At 51.4% G+C, this 16,638-nt stretch overlaps 1 protein-coding gene across 3 annotated transcripts; it reads left to right on the forward strand.

The window, feature by feature from the left end:
* Positions 1–1,082: 1,082 nt before the first annotated feature.
* On the forward strand, positions 1,083–16,398 carry LOC144727583 (uncharacterized). 3 transcript variants are annotated; one of them, XM_078606486.1, is made up of 7 exons: positions 1,083–1,502; positions 3,964–4,075; positions 5,399–5,500; positions 7,796–7,971; positions 9,618–9,728; positions 10,908–11,072; positions 13,261–16,398. In XM_078606486.1, exons 1-7 carry the CDS (start codon positions 1,224–1,226, stop codon positions 13,357–13,359), a joined length of 1,044 nt encoding a protein of 347 aa, XP_078462612.1. In that variant the 5' UTR covers positions 1,083–1,223; the 3' UTR covers positions 13,360–16,398. The 3 variants fall into 3 exon arrangements, with proteins under 3 accessions (XP_078462612.1, XP_078462613.1, XP_078462611.1); XM_078606487.1 differs by having other exon boundaries at positions 10,908–10,984; XM_078606485.1 differs by having other exon boundaries at positions 1,084–1,502; positions 10,908–11,078.
* The last annotated feature ends 240 nt before the right edge of the window (positions 16,399–16,638 follow it).

A 16,638-nucleotide genomic window follows, 5' to 3' on the forward strand; every position in this document is an offset into this window, starting at 1 on the left:
TTATCCACTTTACGTGTGTGTATTTGTTTTCTCCGAGGGAAAAACAAGTTCCTTCTTTATGCGGAAAAATACGTTTTAGTTTTCAGAATTGGACAAATATTCTAAGCAGGGGTGTCCTGAGAGTTTACAGACTCAGTGGAGTTTTTTTCTGGGTGGTAAGCAAAAACGTTGACAGTTTCACACTGAATTAATGTTTTTGTTATATTATGATGATAATTATTTTGACAATGTTCTTTTTTTTCTTAAACACCTGATTAGATATGGTCGAGTCGCTCAAATCACTGACCTGTTACTTCTGAGATCCATTGCTCAAATCTCGAGTGCAGTGGTTGATGGTCTCAGCCTGGTCACCAAAGGCTGTAAAACAAATCCATTGCATAACCTTTGGCTTTGCACTTTACATGACTGACTTACAGCTATGATCATTCAAAAGATATCGGTCAAACTGTCGTGTGACAAACATTACTCGGAAGCAGCGTGAGTGAAAAAGTGCTGCCCCCCTTAATGGGCGTACGCAATCATTCGAGGCGATGTTGGAAATTGCTACGCGGCATTTGTTTCCACGAACCGTTCTCTACCACTCGGTATTGCATTGGTTTGCAAAACTATTTAAGTAAAATAAAAACAATCCCCAAAAGTCGTGTAAAAAGTCTGACGAAAACCTGTATATCGAATCACTCCTGTAGATGCTGTTGCCAACCAAAAATGCAACGTTTGATTTAAAAAAAAAAGTTTATTTGGCTAAATATCCAAAAGTGAGTATTCAGAGATGGCTCTTCTCCGCAGTAAGCCTACATCTCCTTTCGCGACATCATCCTAACCTTTGGACCGAACGGTGTGGCTTTGACCAGGAAAACAACATCGCTGCCGTTTACGGGAAACGCCGGAGCGAGCATATCAGTTGAATGTTGACACACTGTGATGATCAACTTTACTCCAAGGCAGGTCAATAGATAACCCAGACAAAAAATCAACAAGTGCCGGGCGGCAGTGAAGTCGAGGCACGTGGATTCACGACCCCGTGAACCGACCAACGTGCCCCCCCCCGTCCTCAAAGAACTACCCTCTATTGTTCTACGTTTTATTGGTTACTTTTGGAAACCTGCGCACAAACTTTGCGCAGAACCACGCGCGGTGTGCATTCTCGGTTCAATACTGCTGGGAGCGGACCGTGCGTGCATGTGCGAACGGGTAGACACACACACACACTGCCGACGACGACGATGATGATGATGGTGACGATGCTATCTCTCCCTCTCGTCTTGACGCTGAGTGTCACATCGTGGGCCCTTCCCGTGACCCAACCGCCGGACACCTGCGTCGTCTTCTGGAGGTCATCGCACCTGCCAGACAACAGTAAAGAGTTGGCGATAAATCATCTGGATCCACGGGAATTAATGACCGCCAAGCAGAGCGTTCTTCTGGCCATCAACGCCTACAACACCCACGACCCACACCCTCAGTGGTACGAGGAGCGTGGACTCACGGAGATGTACGCGGTGGTGAGTGGACGCTTTCTCTGTCCAACATATGAATGATGTGCCATGCAGTGGGATGTGTGATGGGATAGGCCAAGAGGAATGACAGAAAACGAATGCCCATAGCATTTAACGGAAGACGGAATACCCATAGATTGTATAGAGAAAAATTGGAATGCACTTAGACTACATTGTAAATGGAATTCTCACGTGCATACAAAGCCCCTTTATGCCAATCTTCCTCTTCTTTCGTACGGCAGTTTAAAAAGGTATTTCTAGTCGAATGGATACGTTTTGCTGTCGACCAATTCAAAGGGGGCAGTGGACGCCGCACGGCGTCGTCAGCGGCACCGCCACGATGCGTCTGCACGGACGGCGCGTCCGTCCGTCGTCGTCGGGTGACGACGGCTTGAACGTCACCGCGGTCGCAGTTCGGTGAATCTTTGACCGTCCGTTCGCGGAAGGTGCCCGTGCGCGCGCGCGCGTCTGCCACGTTGCGTTCAGGCGCGCGGTGCAGCGAAGGTCCGCGGTGCGTGCCGCGGGGGAGAGAAGTCCCGATCCTTCCACAGTCGGGTTCTTAATGGGCTTTGTTTCAGGTCAATTAAATTTTTGTTTGTTTGGCCTTAACACGTGGAGCCTTTCTGGTACAAATCTGCCACTCGAAGCTTCTGTTGCTGGGCCGCCTGCGACTTCGTCCAGCGAGTGCCGATAGTTTTTATTCTCGGCTGCGAGAGCGGAGTCACGCTTCCGGATTTCAGCCGACGGCGTGGGAGGGGTTCTCGTAGGTCTTGTCGGAGCGGCAGAGGCGACGTTGTCCATAATATCGTGGTTACTCACGGGCCGTCGCGGCTTCGGTGACCTGCTGGGTGAGGGCCTCCACGCACCGCATCAGACTGTGGAGGTGTGCCAGTTATTCGTGGCATGCTTCGCCACGCTGGTCAGTGTGGATTGGTGAAAACAACTCGCAAACTTACTCGAGTGCGTAAAATCACACAGCAAACATCGCCCTCGTAGCGCCTTTGCGAAAGCCTTGCTCTGTCAGGACTACACGGAAACCAAACATATTATAAAATTATTATTACCATCGACGAGGGAATATCGTGCACAAAAAATTCTAGATGTTTTAGCACTGAGCATAACATCGCGCCCACAGCGTGTTGGTCGCTCATCATGACGATGTCCCGGCTCAACTCTGTTCAATTTCCGAGACCTGACGAGATCGGGGGGTGCATTCCGGATGGGTTTTGTCATCGGCGTGTCTGGTGAGTTCGCTCCCTGTGTTCTCCTACAATCTGTAGTGGAGGGGAGGCTTGAAGGGCTCAATGCTGCCCAGGGTCAAATAATCAAAGTGTCTCCCCATCTCGATTTAAAGCTTTCGTGACTGCAGGGATTCATATGTTTGCTTCTTTCGGTAAAGTCACGTAGAAGGGAAATAATACAATAATAAAAATAAAACATAATAATTATTTTTATTTTATTATTTCCCTTCTACGTGCCTTTACCGAAAGAACCAAGAATATGTCTCCCCATCGACGAATGAATACGGCGTGGTAATCACTCAGTCATGGGTAATGCATGTGGACAGGATGTCTCGACAGTTTCATCATCACCATTATCATCAGACATGGTCAATCCACTGCTGGATAGAGACATCCCCAAGCCGTCCCCATCGCTCACAATCCTGGGATGGGGATAATCCACCGCGCACCTACACAGCAATTAATTTGACCGCTCCATTTCCACGGTAGACATCCAGCGCCCAGAAGGTGCTGGGTGAATGTTTGCCTCTGACAATCGTTAGTGGTGGCAGAGGCTTGGCGAAGTCTCATTCAGCAGTGGAATGATTTATCTCACAATCCTGATATGTAATAAGCCACGTAACTTCTACGGACAAGCTGATGTCATTGCTCCATCTCCCCGGTGCACGTGCTATCGGACACGTTTCATTTCTTGGCTGACACTCCATCATTATTCTTTACCATCGAGTAATCGTCCCATCCAGCCAACAGTCCAGCCCAAGCCCACTTGCTTTAGTTCATCAAGAAAATTAAAACATGTTCATCTCGGCAAAAAAAAACTTCGGTGCCAACCTGTGCAGTACATGCAAAAAATGCGTCTTAAACTGCAAAACATCACAAGGAGCCGCCGCATGCTTTTTGCATGTCAAGACGACATCGCCATCCTTGCGTTCATTCTGCACACAGCCGTTGTGATGGCAACCAGCGCAAAATAAGCTGAGAGTTTAGGCATCAGAAGGAACACAAAGCAACTGGATGTCAGTTTCACCCCCCCCACCCCCCTGCATTCGTCTAGCAATAACCACACGCGTCTTGCACGTGCAAATGAGGAGAGACGTCATTCAAATTGAATTGAAATTCCCGTGCTGGTTTGCCCGTTGGTCTCGTGGGTGCCGGGTAACGTGCGCGTGTGTGCGCGTGCGTGCGCGTGCGTGTGTGCGCGTGCGTGCGCGCGACTCCTTTCAAAGGACGCGGACGGGGGGGAGAAGCAATTCCTCGTGACGTTCCACGTGGCCGAGACGAGGTGCCCCAACAGCCGAGAGCGCTTCAAGCACGCCTTCTGCGCGGATCGCGAGAACGCTGTGAGTGTGTGTCTCGGCGTGCGCGTTTCACTCCCCCTGTTAGCTAAGACACACGACGCGTGTTGCGTTCAAGGGCTCGACTGGTAGGAGCGTGTTTCCTTGGAGACGATAAATGTACGGATGCATTTTAACGATGGAATGCTCCATCAATTCTTCAGGAGCGCACTCCGCCGTCTTCAAAATGCGCATTGGCCTCATCTCTGCCCGCCTCTACCCTCTCATCTCACTCCGCTCCCTTCCAAAAACTCTCCTCCTACCTCTCCCCTCTCATCGCACTCTACTCCCCTCCACACACTCTCCCGCCTCTCCCCTCTCATCTCACTCCGCTCCCCTCCAAAAACTCTCCTCCTACCTCTCCCCTCTCATCTCACTCTACTCCCCTCCACGCACTCTCCCGCCTCTCCCCTCTCATCTTACTTTACTCCCCTCCAAAAACTCTCCTGCCTCTCCCCTCTCATCTTACTCCGCTCCCCTCCACACTCTCCTCTGCCTGTCCCCTCTCATCTCACTCTACTCCCGTCCACGCACTCTCCTACCTCTCCCCTCTCATCTCACTCCACTCCCCTCCACGCACCATCCTGCCTCTCCCCTCTCATCTCACTCTACTGCCCTCCACACACTCTCCTACCTCAATCCTCTCATCTCACTCTACTCCCCTCCACACTCTCTCGCCTCTCCCCTCTTCATCTCACTCTACTCCCCTCCACGCTCTCTCATACCTCTCCCCTCTCATCTCACTCTACTCCCCTCCACGCACTCTCCTGCGTCTCCCCTCTCATCTCACTCTACTCCCCTCCACGCTCTCTCATACCTCTCCCCTCTCATCTCACTCTACTCCCCTCCACGCACTCTCCTGCCTCTCCCCTCTCATCTCACTCTACTCCCCTCCACGGTCTCTCATACCTCTCCCATCTCATCTCACTCTACTCCCCTCCACGCACTCTCCTGCCTCTCCCCTCTCATCTCACTCTACTCCCCTCCACGCACTTCCCAAGGTCACTTGGCCAAGTCTTCAGCCACGCATCGCTCACTCCCTGTAGCTCTTCAACTCAAGGCTCAAACCCGTCCTTGTTCCCCCCCTCTGTGACGGACTGCCTATGTATATTAAATAAATAAATGCGCACCGTATCTGTAGAGTGTGTTGAAAAGCAGTCCCATTTCGACACGATACAAATCCAAACCGCATAATATACGTTCTGTAGGCATTCCATGGCCTTCGAATCTGCCACTCCCCGGCACTACGTTGCACATTATCTCCGCTCTGTGAAGTGCAGAGATTACTCTCTCCCGTCGATTGCCTGCGTTGCGGCCCTGACGTTACAGATCCGTGGCTGCTGCATGGCAAGCGTGTCGGCATTGTCGGGAAAGGGACTCAAAGCCAATTACGTCATATGCAATGTCAACGCCACGGGGAATGAGACAGGTAAGGGCGTTGCGCTGCGCAAGTGGGGCCGGGTGGCGTGAGTGGTCACCAATTGTGGCCGACAGCGAGACGCGCCTGAGTTTGATTCCCAGCTGAGGTGCCTTTGTGTGTGGAATTTGTTGTTATGGTTCTCCCCACTGTTCTGCGTGGGTGTCCCCTGGCTTCTCCAGTTTCTTCCCATAGCAAAATAAAACCACAAAAACATACAACTTTTACTGGTATTAGACATACATCCCAGTGATAAAAATTACCTTCAAGTTACTCAATTGGGAGAACATTCGTAGCAACATCGCCCCTGCAGCGTACAACTTGGCAAGGCCTTACCGAAGACCTTCTGGAGACTTTGTGAGACTTTTCTGGGTTAAAAATTATAATAGTAATAATTACTTAATATTTATTATCATTATTAAATACGTATAAAGTTGTGCTTCCATGCGGTTAAACACGCAATTGATCAACATCGGGCACGTTTGAATGTCCGGTGACACTCTCCCCCTCCCCCCCCCCTTGATCAATAATCATGAAGGTTAAACTGTAACACATAATGGGCTCATATCATGCGCTGTCACAGCCGTGTGTGTCAGACGGGTGTGGTCACGACTCAATTCGCAGCGCTCCCAAAACAAATCGTAGCCCACGCGTTCATTCCGTTCGTTCGCGATGGCAGCACTAGCGGCTGCGAAACATCATTAAGGGTGATTGCCACTCCTCCGGGAACAATAACCTTTAAGAGGCGCTTAACAGTTCGATGCCGTCGAGCTGCCGGCTTAGATCAAGGCATTTACTTTTGTACACGTAGTTACACAATGCTCTCCGAATTGTGCAGTCGGAGTGGTGATTCTGCGATCTTGGCGCCTGCCATTCCACCCTCAACCCTCCCGCTTACCTCCGTACGAGGTGGGAAGCAAATGTGGCGTTGTTATATATTTTTTTAAACGTAACTTTATCTTGGGACACACTGACGGTAGGAAAATACAACTTAATAAAGGCGTTGCCATTGAACAAAAATCAAACTTCAATATTGAACACTCAACTTGTTCGGGAGGAGAGGCTGGTGGAAACGGGTATCCCTCTTACAAAACGAAATCATTGGCGGAAAATTAACGCGAGCCACGTATCACCCCCATTCTCCCTTGGATAGAATTGTATTGAGCCCCATAAAGGCTGCCGTGAGAATCCAGAGAATCCAGAGGTCTCAGCGGTGGCCAGCGGCGTTGTTGCTCTCGGCCCTGGTGCAAGTCCCATCTTGAGGGGGAGGGGGGTGGAAGGAAGGGGAGGGGGGAGGGGGGGTGGGGGGGGAAGGGAGGGGGGGGTGGGGGGGAAGGGAGGGGGATGGGAGGGTGGGGGGGGAGAGGAGGGAGGGGGGTGGGGGGGGAAGGGAGGGAGGTGGAGGGGGGTTGTGGGGGAAGGGAGGGGGGTGGGGGGGAAGGGAGGGGGGTGGGGGGGGGAAGGGAGGGGGGTGGGGGGGGGGGAGGAGGGTGGGGGGGGGAAAGGGAGGGGGGGAAGGGAGGGGGGGGGGGGGGGGGAAGGGAGGGGGAGGGGGAAGAGAGGGGGGAGGTGGGGGAGGAAGGAAGGGGAGGGGCGGTTGGGAGGGAGTTTGAAGTGAGGGGGGTGGGGGTATGGGTGGGTGGGAGGGGAGGGAAGGGAGGGGGTGGGGGGAAGGGACGGGGGTGGGGGGAAAGTGAGGGGGATGGGCGGGTGGGGGGGAGGAGGGAGGGAGTGGGGGGGTGGGGGGTGGAGGAGGAAGGGAGGGGGGTGGATGGGGGTGGGGGGGAAGGGGAGGGGGTGGGGGGGAAGGGAGGGGGGTGGGGGGGAAGGGAGGGGAGGGGCGGTGGGAGGGGAAGGGTGGGGGGGGAAGGGATGAGGGAAGGGAGGAGGGGTGGGGGAATGGTGGGGGGTGGGGGGGAAGGGTGGGGGGTGGGGGAAGGGAGGGGGGGTGGGGGGGGAAAGGGAGGGGGGGTGGGGGGGGAATGGAGGGGGGTGGGGGTGGGGGGGGGGAAGGGTGGGGGGGGAAGGGACGAGGGAAGGGAGGAGGGGTGGGGGGGAAGGGGAGGGGGTGGGGGAAGGGAGGAGGGGGTGGGGGTGAGTCCCCTGCTTATCCCCCCCCCCCTCCGTCTTTGTAGCCTGCTACCTGCCCCACCTCTCCGGCTCACCGCATGAGCGCAGGCGGACTTGATCGCACAGTGATTCTGAATGTTGCGGCTACACACGCTCTCACAGCGCCGGCGGATTCCCCCCAGCCACAGCCCCAGCCCCGCGACTCCCGCACGTTCACCAAATGTCTTTGCTCTGCAGAGTTCTACTGGGTCAGCGAGCGGACTGTCGTGTCGCAGGAAGAGCCCCCGGCCGTTCCCGCCGCCGTCACGGAAGCCGCGATCCAGTTGGCGCTGTACAACATGACTTCCTCCGTGGCGCTCATCCTCGACTCGCTCAACACCAACCTGTGGCACATCCAATATGCGCAGTGGATTGTGAGTGGCGGTGGTAGTGGTGGTCCCATGACCTGCCAGCTAGGTGGCGGGGGGGGGGGACTTGGTGATGTCCTCCGCATCGTTAGAAACAAAGGGCTGGGTGTATTTTAATGGGGGGGGGGCGGGGGGGTTTCCACCTTCAGGAGGCAATGGTATCGAGGTGGGTGCCATGTTTAGAGGGCGTCGGTGTAATTGTAGAGCTGTCCACTCAATCAACGCATTGCATGATATTTAGTCGAGGCTGAGCAGAAAGAGGCAGGCATGGTTATGTCCGATGAACTGAACTTCTTTCGCGCCGTACGTAGCCAATCGTGCTAATGGGAGGTGCGGGGAGAGGCAGAGAGGATGGGAAGGAGCAAAGTTGGGAGCGATCAAGGAGAGGGGGGTAAGGAAGAAGAGAGGGGGAATGGCAAAAAATACACAAATAAAGGATAAAACAGTGGCAGGACACGAGACGGTTTGTAAGAGAGGAGTCTCTGATCAAGCGGACTCACCGACAGGCAGACAGAGGCTGAACACAACGATCCCGAGGGTGGTTTGCAATCGCGTTACCAATGCGTAAAACTCTGAACCGGCCCTAGACCTTAGGGGGCCCTAAGCAAAATTTGGTTGGAGGCCCCTTTGATGTATGTTTTTTTTCACCCCACTCGCTAGCAGTGACTCTAGGGGGCCTCTGCTGGCCACGGGGCCCTTTGCAATTGCAAGGGTCGCTTAGTGGCTGGGCCGGCTCTGCGTAAACTCTTACATCGTTACGTCACTTTGGTTCATATCACCCTCTGGGGGGTTGCCACAGTAACATTTGAGATCAGCTGCAAGCGTTATTTTTTTGAAGTCAGGTTTAATCACTGCCACGTGCTTTGAAGAACACAACGCTGCCTACGAAACCTGTCTGGGTTTCACCGTTTTGGCGCTACGTCTATTCCTATTTTTTGTAATTTATTTTTCAATATGTTCTCCCCCAAATTCAATGATAAACCCCCCCCCCCCCCGCTCATGTCTTGAGACGGAGTGTCCATTCAGAGCTCTCGCAGAGGGGCGCACCACCCTGCTTTACAGAACTACTTGTGACGTCCCATCAAATCACTTCTTAAGCACATTCGTGGCACAGCTCTTTCCCATCCGCACTGCGACAGAGAAATACATTTTTGCACGGGACTGATATTTTATTTCTCAGTTTGGGACAACCCCTCGACACCCGAGGGAAGGGAGTTTCAAAACATTCGTGCAATCCACCAGCCCTCGCTGCTGCCTCCGCAGTTGCTGGATTAAATACCCACCAACTCGCTACAGCTGAGCTACGTGGTTAAAACCACAGGTGGCTGAAACCCGAATTCAAAGCCAGGTCTCAACTGTGCCGGTTCAAAGATTTTACCCCCCCCCCCTTATTCATCCAACAATCATCTCTTTGTTCCTAAGCCAGGGGTCGGCAACCAAAATAACAAGAAAAGCCATTTTTTTCGAAATCAGTAACAACAACAAAAATCTAAATTTCAAAAGCCACGAATATGAGACGGTGATGGTCCGTAATAAACAACCTCACGAAGCGGTCCTAAAGAGCCGCATGCGGCTCCAGGGACACCACGCTGCTGATCCCTGCTCTGAGCCAGATATAAGAGGCAGACTCTGCGTGTGTTTATCATTTCCAGAGGCAGGAAGGAAGTGAGAAGATCACGTTGGAAGTGAGCTCCATGCTCACGACAAGCACCAAAGTCGTTGATCCGCGGGATAAGACGGACGGCTTCTGCCCCTCTGGGAAAGTGAGTTTAGCCCATTGGAACCTCCTTTGCCAGTAGCAAAATATGATTATTGTTTTTTTACCCTTTAATCTGGCAACAAAACTGGCACCTTTTTTACAAGGAGTCATGTTTGCATTGACCACAATACTTGCAGTCGGAATGCAAACAAAAAACACAACTCTGATAATGTATGCACTGTCCTTGAAATTGATTGGTCCACACCCGAGACAGCTTTCCTTAGAGCCTAGTCTCACATGGTGTTGGACCAGATGACGCCAAAAGGTGCACAACTCAAAGACAATGCACCATCAGAGTATGAGAGCTCGGGGTAAGCATTTACACCATTAGAACCTCCTTTGCCAGTAGCAAAATATGATTATTGTTTTTTTACCCTTTAATCTGGCAACAAAACTGACACCTTTTTAACAAGGAGTCATGTTTGCATTGACCACAATACCTGCAGTCGGAATGCAAAAATGTAGTCAATGCAAACATGACTCCTCGTAAAAAAAGGTGTCAGTTGTGTTGCCAGATAAAAGGGTAAAAAACCAATTGTGAGTATAGCCCATTGCCATATATGGCATCATAGCTCCAGACAGCTAGGGTTGCCACCTGTTCTGGTCGGATTTAATGGACACAGATAAGTTAGTGACCAGTGGTTCCTCGACTTGTCTTGGGCATCACCTCGATTGACTCAGCCTTAAATTAGTACACGTGACCTTTTTGTCGACATCAGCGGATTCGGTGCTAGGCCCAGCACCACTTTGGCCTTGATAGGCGCTCCCTAAAACAGCCACTTGCCAAAAGAGTATATCGAGGCCACGTGGGTGATCTCTGTTGCTTTGTGTATGTGTGTGTGGGGAGCGGTGGTGCAGTGGTTAGCGCTACGCTGCGCTACGAACGAGTCCCACTGGCGAAAAATAACAGTAGCGAGTATTTGAACTGGTCTTGGGTCATCCCTAGATCGACACAACCTTAAAATGAGTACCTGGTGCAATGTCTAAACATCGTCACTCGGGAGACAAAGGCAGCCGCCGTGCGCGGTGGTGGTCACCCACGACCCCCCCTGTGCCGTGTCGGTCTTTCATAGGCGCTCGCTCAAACGGCGCTTGCCCCAACAGTCTGCTAGGGCTACAACGAGTGCCGTTCGCCTTCGCGTGCCCCCCCCCCCCCTCCGTGTGCTCGTTTCGCCGCTCGCAGATGAACGCCGACTGCACCACGACGGTGACTCTGGCCAAGTGCAGCAACAGCAACAGCAGCAAACGCTCCGGCAAGCGGTGCGATTCTGAGCCGCAACTCGCCGGGACCAGCGGGTGGACGTTGGAGGACGTGGAGAGCGATTGCGACATGACATGCAGCGCCGCCGTGGGTGTACGCTAACCGGCGGCGGGATGGAGCGCGAGCGTGTGTCTCTTCGCCCTCCTTTGCGACTCCACGCGCCGCACTCTCGTTACTTGCCCGACAGTTAGCGGCTCGTGGCTCTGGGACGAATGTCTGGGACACCGAGGCCTCGTGCACGCGCGTGTGTGCGCGCGTGCGTGCGTGTTTGGGGAGCGGTGGTGTAGCGGTTAGCGCGCTGCGCTACGAACCCGGCGACACGGGTTCGATTCCCGCTCACGGCCAACACCAGTGACGGTTATCTGAACCGGTCCCGGGCCTCCCCTAGTGTCGACTCAGCCTCAAATGAGTACCCGGTGCGGGTGTGTAAACATCGCCACTGGGGAGACAAAGGCGGTCGGGCGTGGTGCTGGCCACCCACCCCCTCGTGTACCGTTCTGGCCTTCATAGGTGCTCGCTAACAGCACTTGCCCCTACAGTCTGTTAAGGCTATACAGGGGATCTTTATCTTTGTCTTTGTTTGCCCAGTTTAAAGTTTGCACTTGAAGGGAAGGGGGTTAATGTAATGGTTGGGAATCCGATTGAAGCTGCTTCAAGGTGAGAAGGGCCAAACCGAAGCACCCGACTTCACAGCAGGATTGAAATCTCGATAGTTTAGTACCGATGGATTTATTGTTAAATTTTCGTTTTTCCATAAATTCCGGTTGTTAATTTAACAAAACAACACACACGTATCAGCAGATTTATATTCTCTGCCCCCCCCCCCCCCAACTCATAAATTTAAATATGTTTTAGTCAATCAGACTTGGCTTTACAGACCAAAACTAGACAGCAGCAGCAAGCAAAGTCCGGATCGGTTTCAATCTTCTGGGTCTCATTAGCAGAGTCAGGCTTCCTGTTGAATAATATTGGCTGAAAAGGCTGATGTTCCAAACAATATGTTTGTTCATACACGTTAAATTATGCTTCTCTGTGCTTACTCAGCGCATAGTGAGTTAGAATCAAATCACCTCTTTGTAAACAATCTCAGCAAGTAACCTATCTCATAGCAGTGGTCTTCGGGGGGCTTTTCTGCATCACCACAGTCGATGTTAGAAAAACACGTATGTTTTGAAAGTGTAAATGAAGTCGTTAATGAGTCGGGGGGGAAACACGTGTCGGATCTTGGAAGCTAAGCAGGATTTTTTAACCTGACATGTGACCACCATGGGATCTTGCCTGGTGATGGAGGCTTGGGGCTGTGCTGAATAGTAATGAGAAAACATCCCAAAGCAGAACTCTCCTGGCACGGGTCTCGAGACAGTAATTTATTCCTGAGTAAATAATTATCAAAACTGTCCGTCATTATCGATCCACTGCTGGATGAGGGACTGCCCAAGCCGTCTCTCACAATCTTGAGGTGCATTCATCCTAAACTCAAACTATTTCTTATTCTACCAGGTGAGGCCCACTGAGCTATAAAGGTATTTTTCAGAAGCGGACTCGTCACAAATGATAGCCCAACGAAGTGGCTTATCACGTGGAAATGTTTCGCAGCCAAATACTCTCAAAGCATGTTTTTAAATATGGAGGGAAAAAAACCGGAGGAACTCGGAGAAAAATCCACACAACTGCAAAGAGAGAGACACACACAAACTCCAAATATACAGTCAGAGGTCGGAATCGAACCCACGACCTCCTGCAAACTCGGCGAGGGAGTGAACATCTCGCCACCGCGGCACCCTCCACCTCGCACATGCACAACCAGTAATGTCATTGCTCCATCTCCAAGGTCGTGATGCTGCATCTACAAGGTGCTATGTGGATTATTGCATCTCATGTTCGTGAGAGTAGGTTGTGGCTTGGCGAGGCCTTCACGCAGCAGTGGATTATGGCTGAATGATGATGACGAATAGTAGTGACAATTTTTTAATCATCGCTCATACCGATACGGAATGGTGAAATTAGAGAAAGGGTGCGGGTTTTGGGGAATTCTGTTCTATCGTTGCACGTGGCAACAAAATGTTCACGAGCTCAATGCCAACGCCAAGGTGTGATGGCCACAGGGGAGCTTCGGGAAAGAGTTCGTTGTCGTTTTCCTCCGTGGTCCATCGTTTGGGAGTTGAATGACCACAATGGCACCGCGGCTTGGTCGCGTCTTTTGATGTGGGAATTATCACAGCGCTGTTAGAAAGTTCCCATTTCACTGTCGTCCCCGTGTTGTGCTGTCGCTCAGGTATTGTCGCGCGTTATTGGAGGCAGCGGAAGGTGCCCCAAGAAGGTCATGAATACCAAGCGACGACTATTCTGCTGCCGCTCCATAGCGTGCCAGTAAAGCTGACGGGCTGGTCCGAGACGCCAAACTCCTCCACGTGTGCACGATACGAGGGGCTAATAACACTTTCACCCCCCTCCCCTCCCTGCCACTGCCGCTACAACAGTCATACACGGCTCTCATTCCGCACACACAGGTGGGGGGGGGGTTGCAAAACCGAAGCTAAATTCGCAAAAATAAAACACCCTCGTTGCGTGGAAACTCACCACCGTCGCAGGATGAAGTGGAATATCCCACGCGATCGGTGGGGTTGGGAGCAAAGTGGTGAGACGGGGGGGGGAGGTTCCATCTGGAGAGAGTGGTGTCTGCCCCGTTTGTTATTTTATTTATTAGTACATTACCTCCCACTCGTAGACGCACTGCAATAAGCTGCGGTGCTCGATCCTGGTCTCAAGCAGTCATGGATGAAGTGGGCTGGACGCTGTATCACCAAACTGGACTCCAGCATAATCACTATCCTCAAAGGTCAATCATAATAATAATAATGCCTTTTTGCAATATTATTGGTGTCTTGTGGCTACTCTGCGATATGCGAGACACCGCCTTGATAAAAAAAAAACAAGTGTGATGTGCAGACGTCCGAACCATGGGCTAATGGGAACACCATGCGAGCAAAGGTTAGATTTCCCCTGCGTTCAATAGGACGACTTTCCTTTACGCGGACTACAGCGCAGGACAGAAGTTTCCTTTGAATAATTAGAACGTGGACACCGTATCCACAGTGCTATATTTACACACTCGTGTGTACATGGCTCCCAGTTCTTTAGGGACCCCCCAAAAGAGTGTCCTTCTTGATTAACCTCTTCGTATATCTGGCTGTATCTCTCTGTCTTTGTACCGATCTCTCTGCATGTCCCTCTCCACGTGGCTCCGTGTCTGTATTTCTACGTCGCGTCTTTATTTGTGTGCCCCTATCTCGACGTACATATTGCCACATTGAACTCTACGTCATCGGCGTGTCTGCCTCTCTGTGTCTTCACGTCGCCTTTCGCTCTCCGTATCTATCTGCGTGCGTCCGTCTCTCGCTGAGTGTGTACATTTCTTCTCCGGTCGTGTGTGTGTGTGTGGGCAGCGGCAGTGTAGTGGTTAGCTCACTGCGCTACGAATCCGGCGGCCCGAGATTCGATCCCCAGTCACGGTGAACATCGGTGTGACGTACCGGTCGTGCGTCCGCCACCCCTTATCATTCACCCCACCACCCCCGCCCCAGGTCGCATCGTATTCACACGAGTCCCGAGTACGGTGTGTGAACATCGGCAGCTCCCCTAACATACAGCCGCTTGCTTTTCGCTCAGCCATCAAACAAAGACGGTGGTCACGCATCGCGCGGCGCTTTCAGATGCGCTTCTGCGGCCGTCGGGAACGCTCTTCCGTTCCGATACTAGGAAGCCACTGGAGCTATGCACTTTTAAATCATCCAGATTGAAAGCTCTGTTTTTAGAACTGCTTTTGTGTCTAGTTTGTTGTCCTTCCCCCGCACCTCTGATGAGCGCGCTTGGCTACGTACGGTGTGAAAGAAGTTCAACATACATACAGGTGGCCGAGTGTGATTCTGCCAGACCCCAACCCCTTGTGTTGTTGCGTGACGGCCTTGATGGGTGCTCGCTGCACGGGTGTTCCTTGTGTCTCTGCGCGTCTCGATCTTACCTTTCTCTCTCTGCGTCTGTGTGCGTGTCCATTGCTCCAACTAGGCCCCCCTCCAGACCCACCTGCACAGGGCACCACTTAGTGCTGACATGTCTCTGTACATTCACACACGCACAAATATCTCCCACGGTCAGCTGCATAGAGAGATCAACCAGGCGCGCGTGATGTTAGCCTCGAGTTCAGGACCGTATTAGAAGGAACAGGCGTCGCCTCTCCCGTACCCAGTCGGATTTACTTCCAGAGTGCTGCTGTAGTTGCCTCCGGTAACTCCACTGCAACAGATGCTCATTTCAGGCTGAGTTGATCTCGTGAAATCTACTCCCAACAGCTTCAAATACCACTCGTGACCAGGTGTCTCGAGTGTGTGTTCACCACGGAACTCTGTCAAAAGGCGAAACTGCATGCGCACGCGCGATTACATGAAAGCAGTGTGTGTTTGTGCACAGGGCTACGATTTGGCATGAGATTCAAGTCTCGGTAAATAAATAAATACATGTTTAGCACATCCACCTCCGGAGACACGTTGCAAAGTTATAAAACTTGTATTAATGTTGTCCTAGATTGCAATGTACAGACTCGATGGTGGCGGTCACAATGATAAATCTAAATGTACTCAAACACGAAAATAAGTGCTCACACCCAGACGGTATTTGTTACCCACCACTGCGTACATAGTGTTGTAGGAAGGCCACTTTACACATTCGTGTCACACACGAACATGGTGTTTTAATTAAGCCGAGCATGATGATAATCAGAGATGATTGTAATCGCTGCTCTTCTTCTTGTCTCATATTGGCCTGTCAGCAGACTTGAAAGTTAATTCAAAATTCTTTGTTGTCTTCTTGGTTCTTTCGGTAAAGTCACGTAGAAGGGAAGTAATAAAATAATTAAAATAAAACATAACAAAATAATTCTCACGACGTTTCGGCCACAACGCAAGCAGCCACGTGCTTGGAGCATATATATAAGCAGCATATATATAAGCAGCTTGCAGGTCTGCGCCTTTGTCATATATATAAGCAGCTTATATATATGCTCCAAGCACGTGTGCTGTTTCATTCAACCGCCTTGAGGACGGCTGCTTGCGTTGTGGCCGAAACGTCGTGAGAATTATTTTATTATGTTTTATTTTTATTATTTTATTACCTCCCTTCTACGTGACTTTACCGAAAAAACCAATAAGATGAATCCCTGCAGTCACGAAAGCTTTAAATCGAAATCAAAATTCTTTATTTCTATATTCAACATTCAACGTGACTGTCGTGTAACAATTTCTAATGGTAACATTTTATTCTAGACCTTGACATTGATTGCGATGGTAGCGAGCGGCTGGAGTGTGGCTCTTCATTCCAATTAAGACCCTCTCATTAAAGCTGCGTCGTTCTGACAGAGCATGTGTATCTCTGAGTGTCATAATTGGTACTTATACAACCGTGCTTCTTGCGTTCGCAATGGTCAAACTTTTAGAAGCAGCGAGAAAACAGCAAATGAAGAAAACAGCAAATGTGAAGGTGGATTGAAAATGAAAAACACGTGAGCAATACACGTGCAAAACGAGTTGCCTTCAACAAGCGCACATCAACAGGAATCTCCGCACACTTTGCGTGCCACGATGCCGTCGCTATCCTCGCA

Source organism: Lampetra planeri, chromosome 26, assembly GCF_965212315.1.
Source record: "Lampetra planeri chromosome 26, kcLamPlan1.2.h2, whole genome shotgun sequence".
Taxonomy (NCBI): domain Eukaryota; kingdom Metazoa; phylum Chordata; class Hyperoartia; order Petromyzontiformes; family Petromyzontidae; genus Lampetra; species Lampetra planeri.

Excerpts from the sequence above, each read along its gene's own strand:
- LOC144727583 (XM_078606485.1), top strand. The coding sequence starts at position 1,224 with ATGATGATGATGGTGACGATGCTATCTCTCCCTCTCGTCTTGACGCTG. Across the intron at positions 4,076-5,398 it reads CTGCGCGGATCGCGAGAACG|AGATCCGTGGCTGCTGCATG; the intron begins CTGTGAGTGTGT and ends CCCTGACGTTAC. Across the intron at positions 5,501-7,795 it reads CGCCACGGGGAATGAGACAG|AGTTCTACTGGGTCAGCGAG; the intron begins GTAAGGGCGTTG and ends TTTGCTCTGCAG.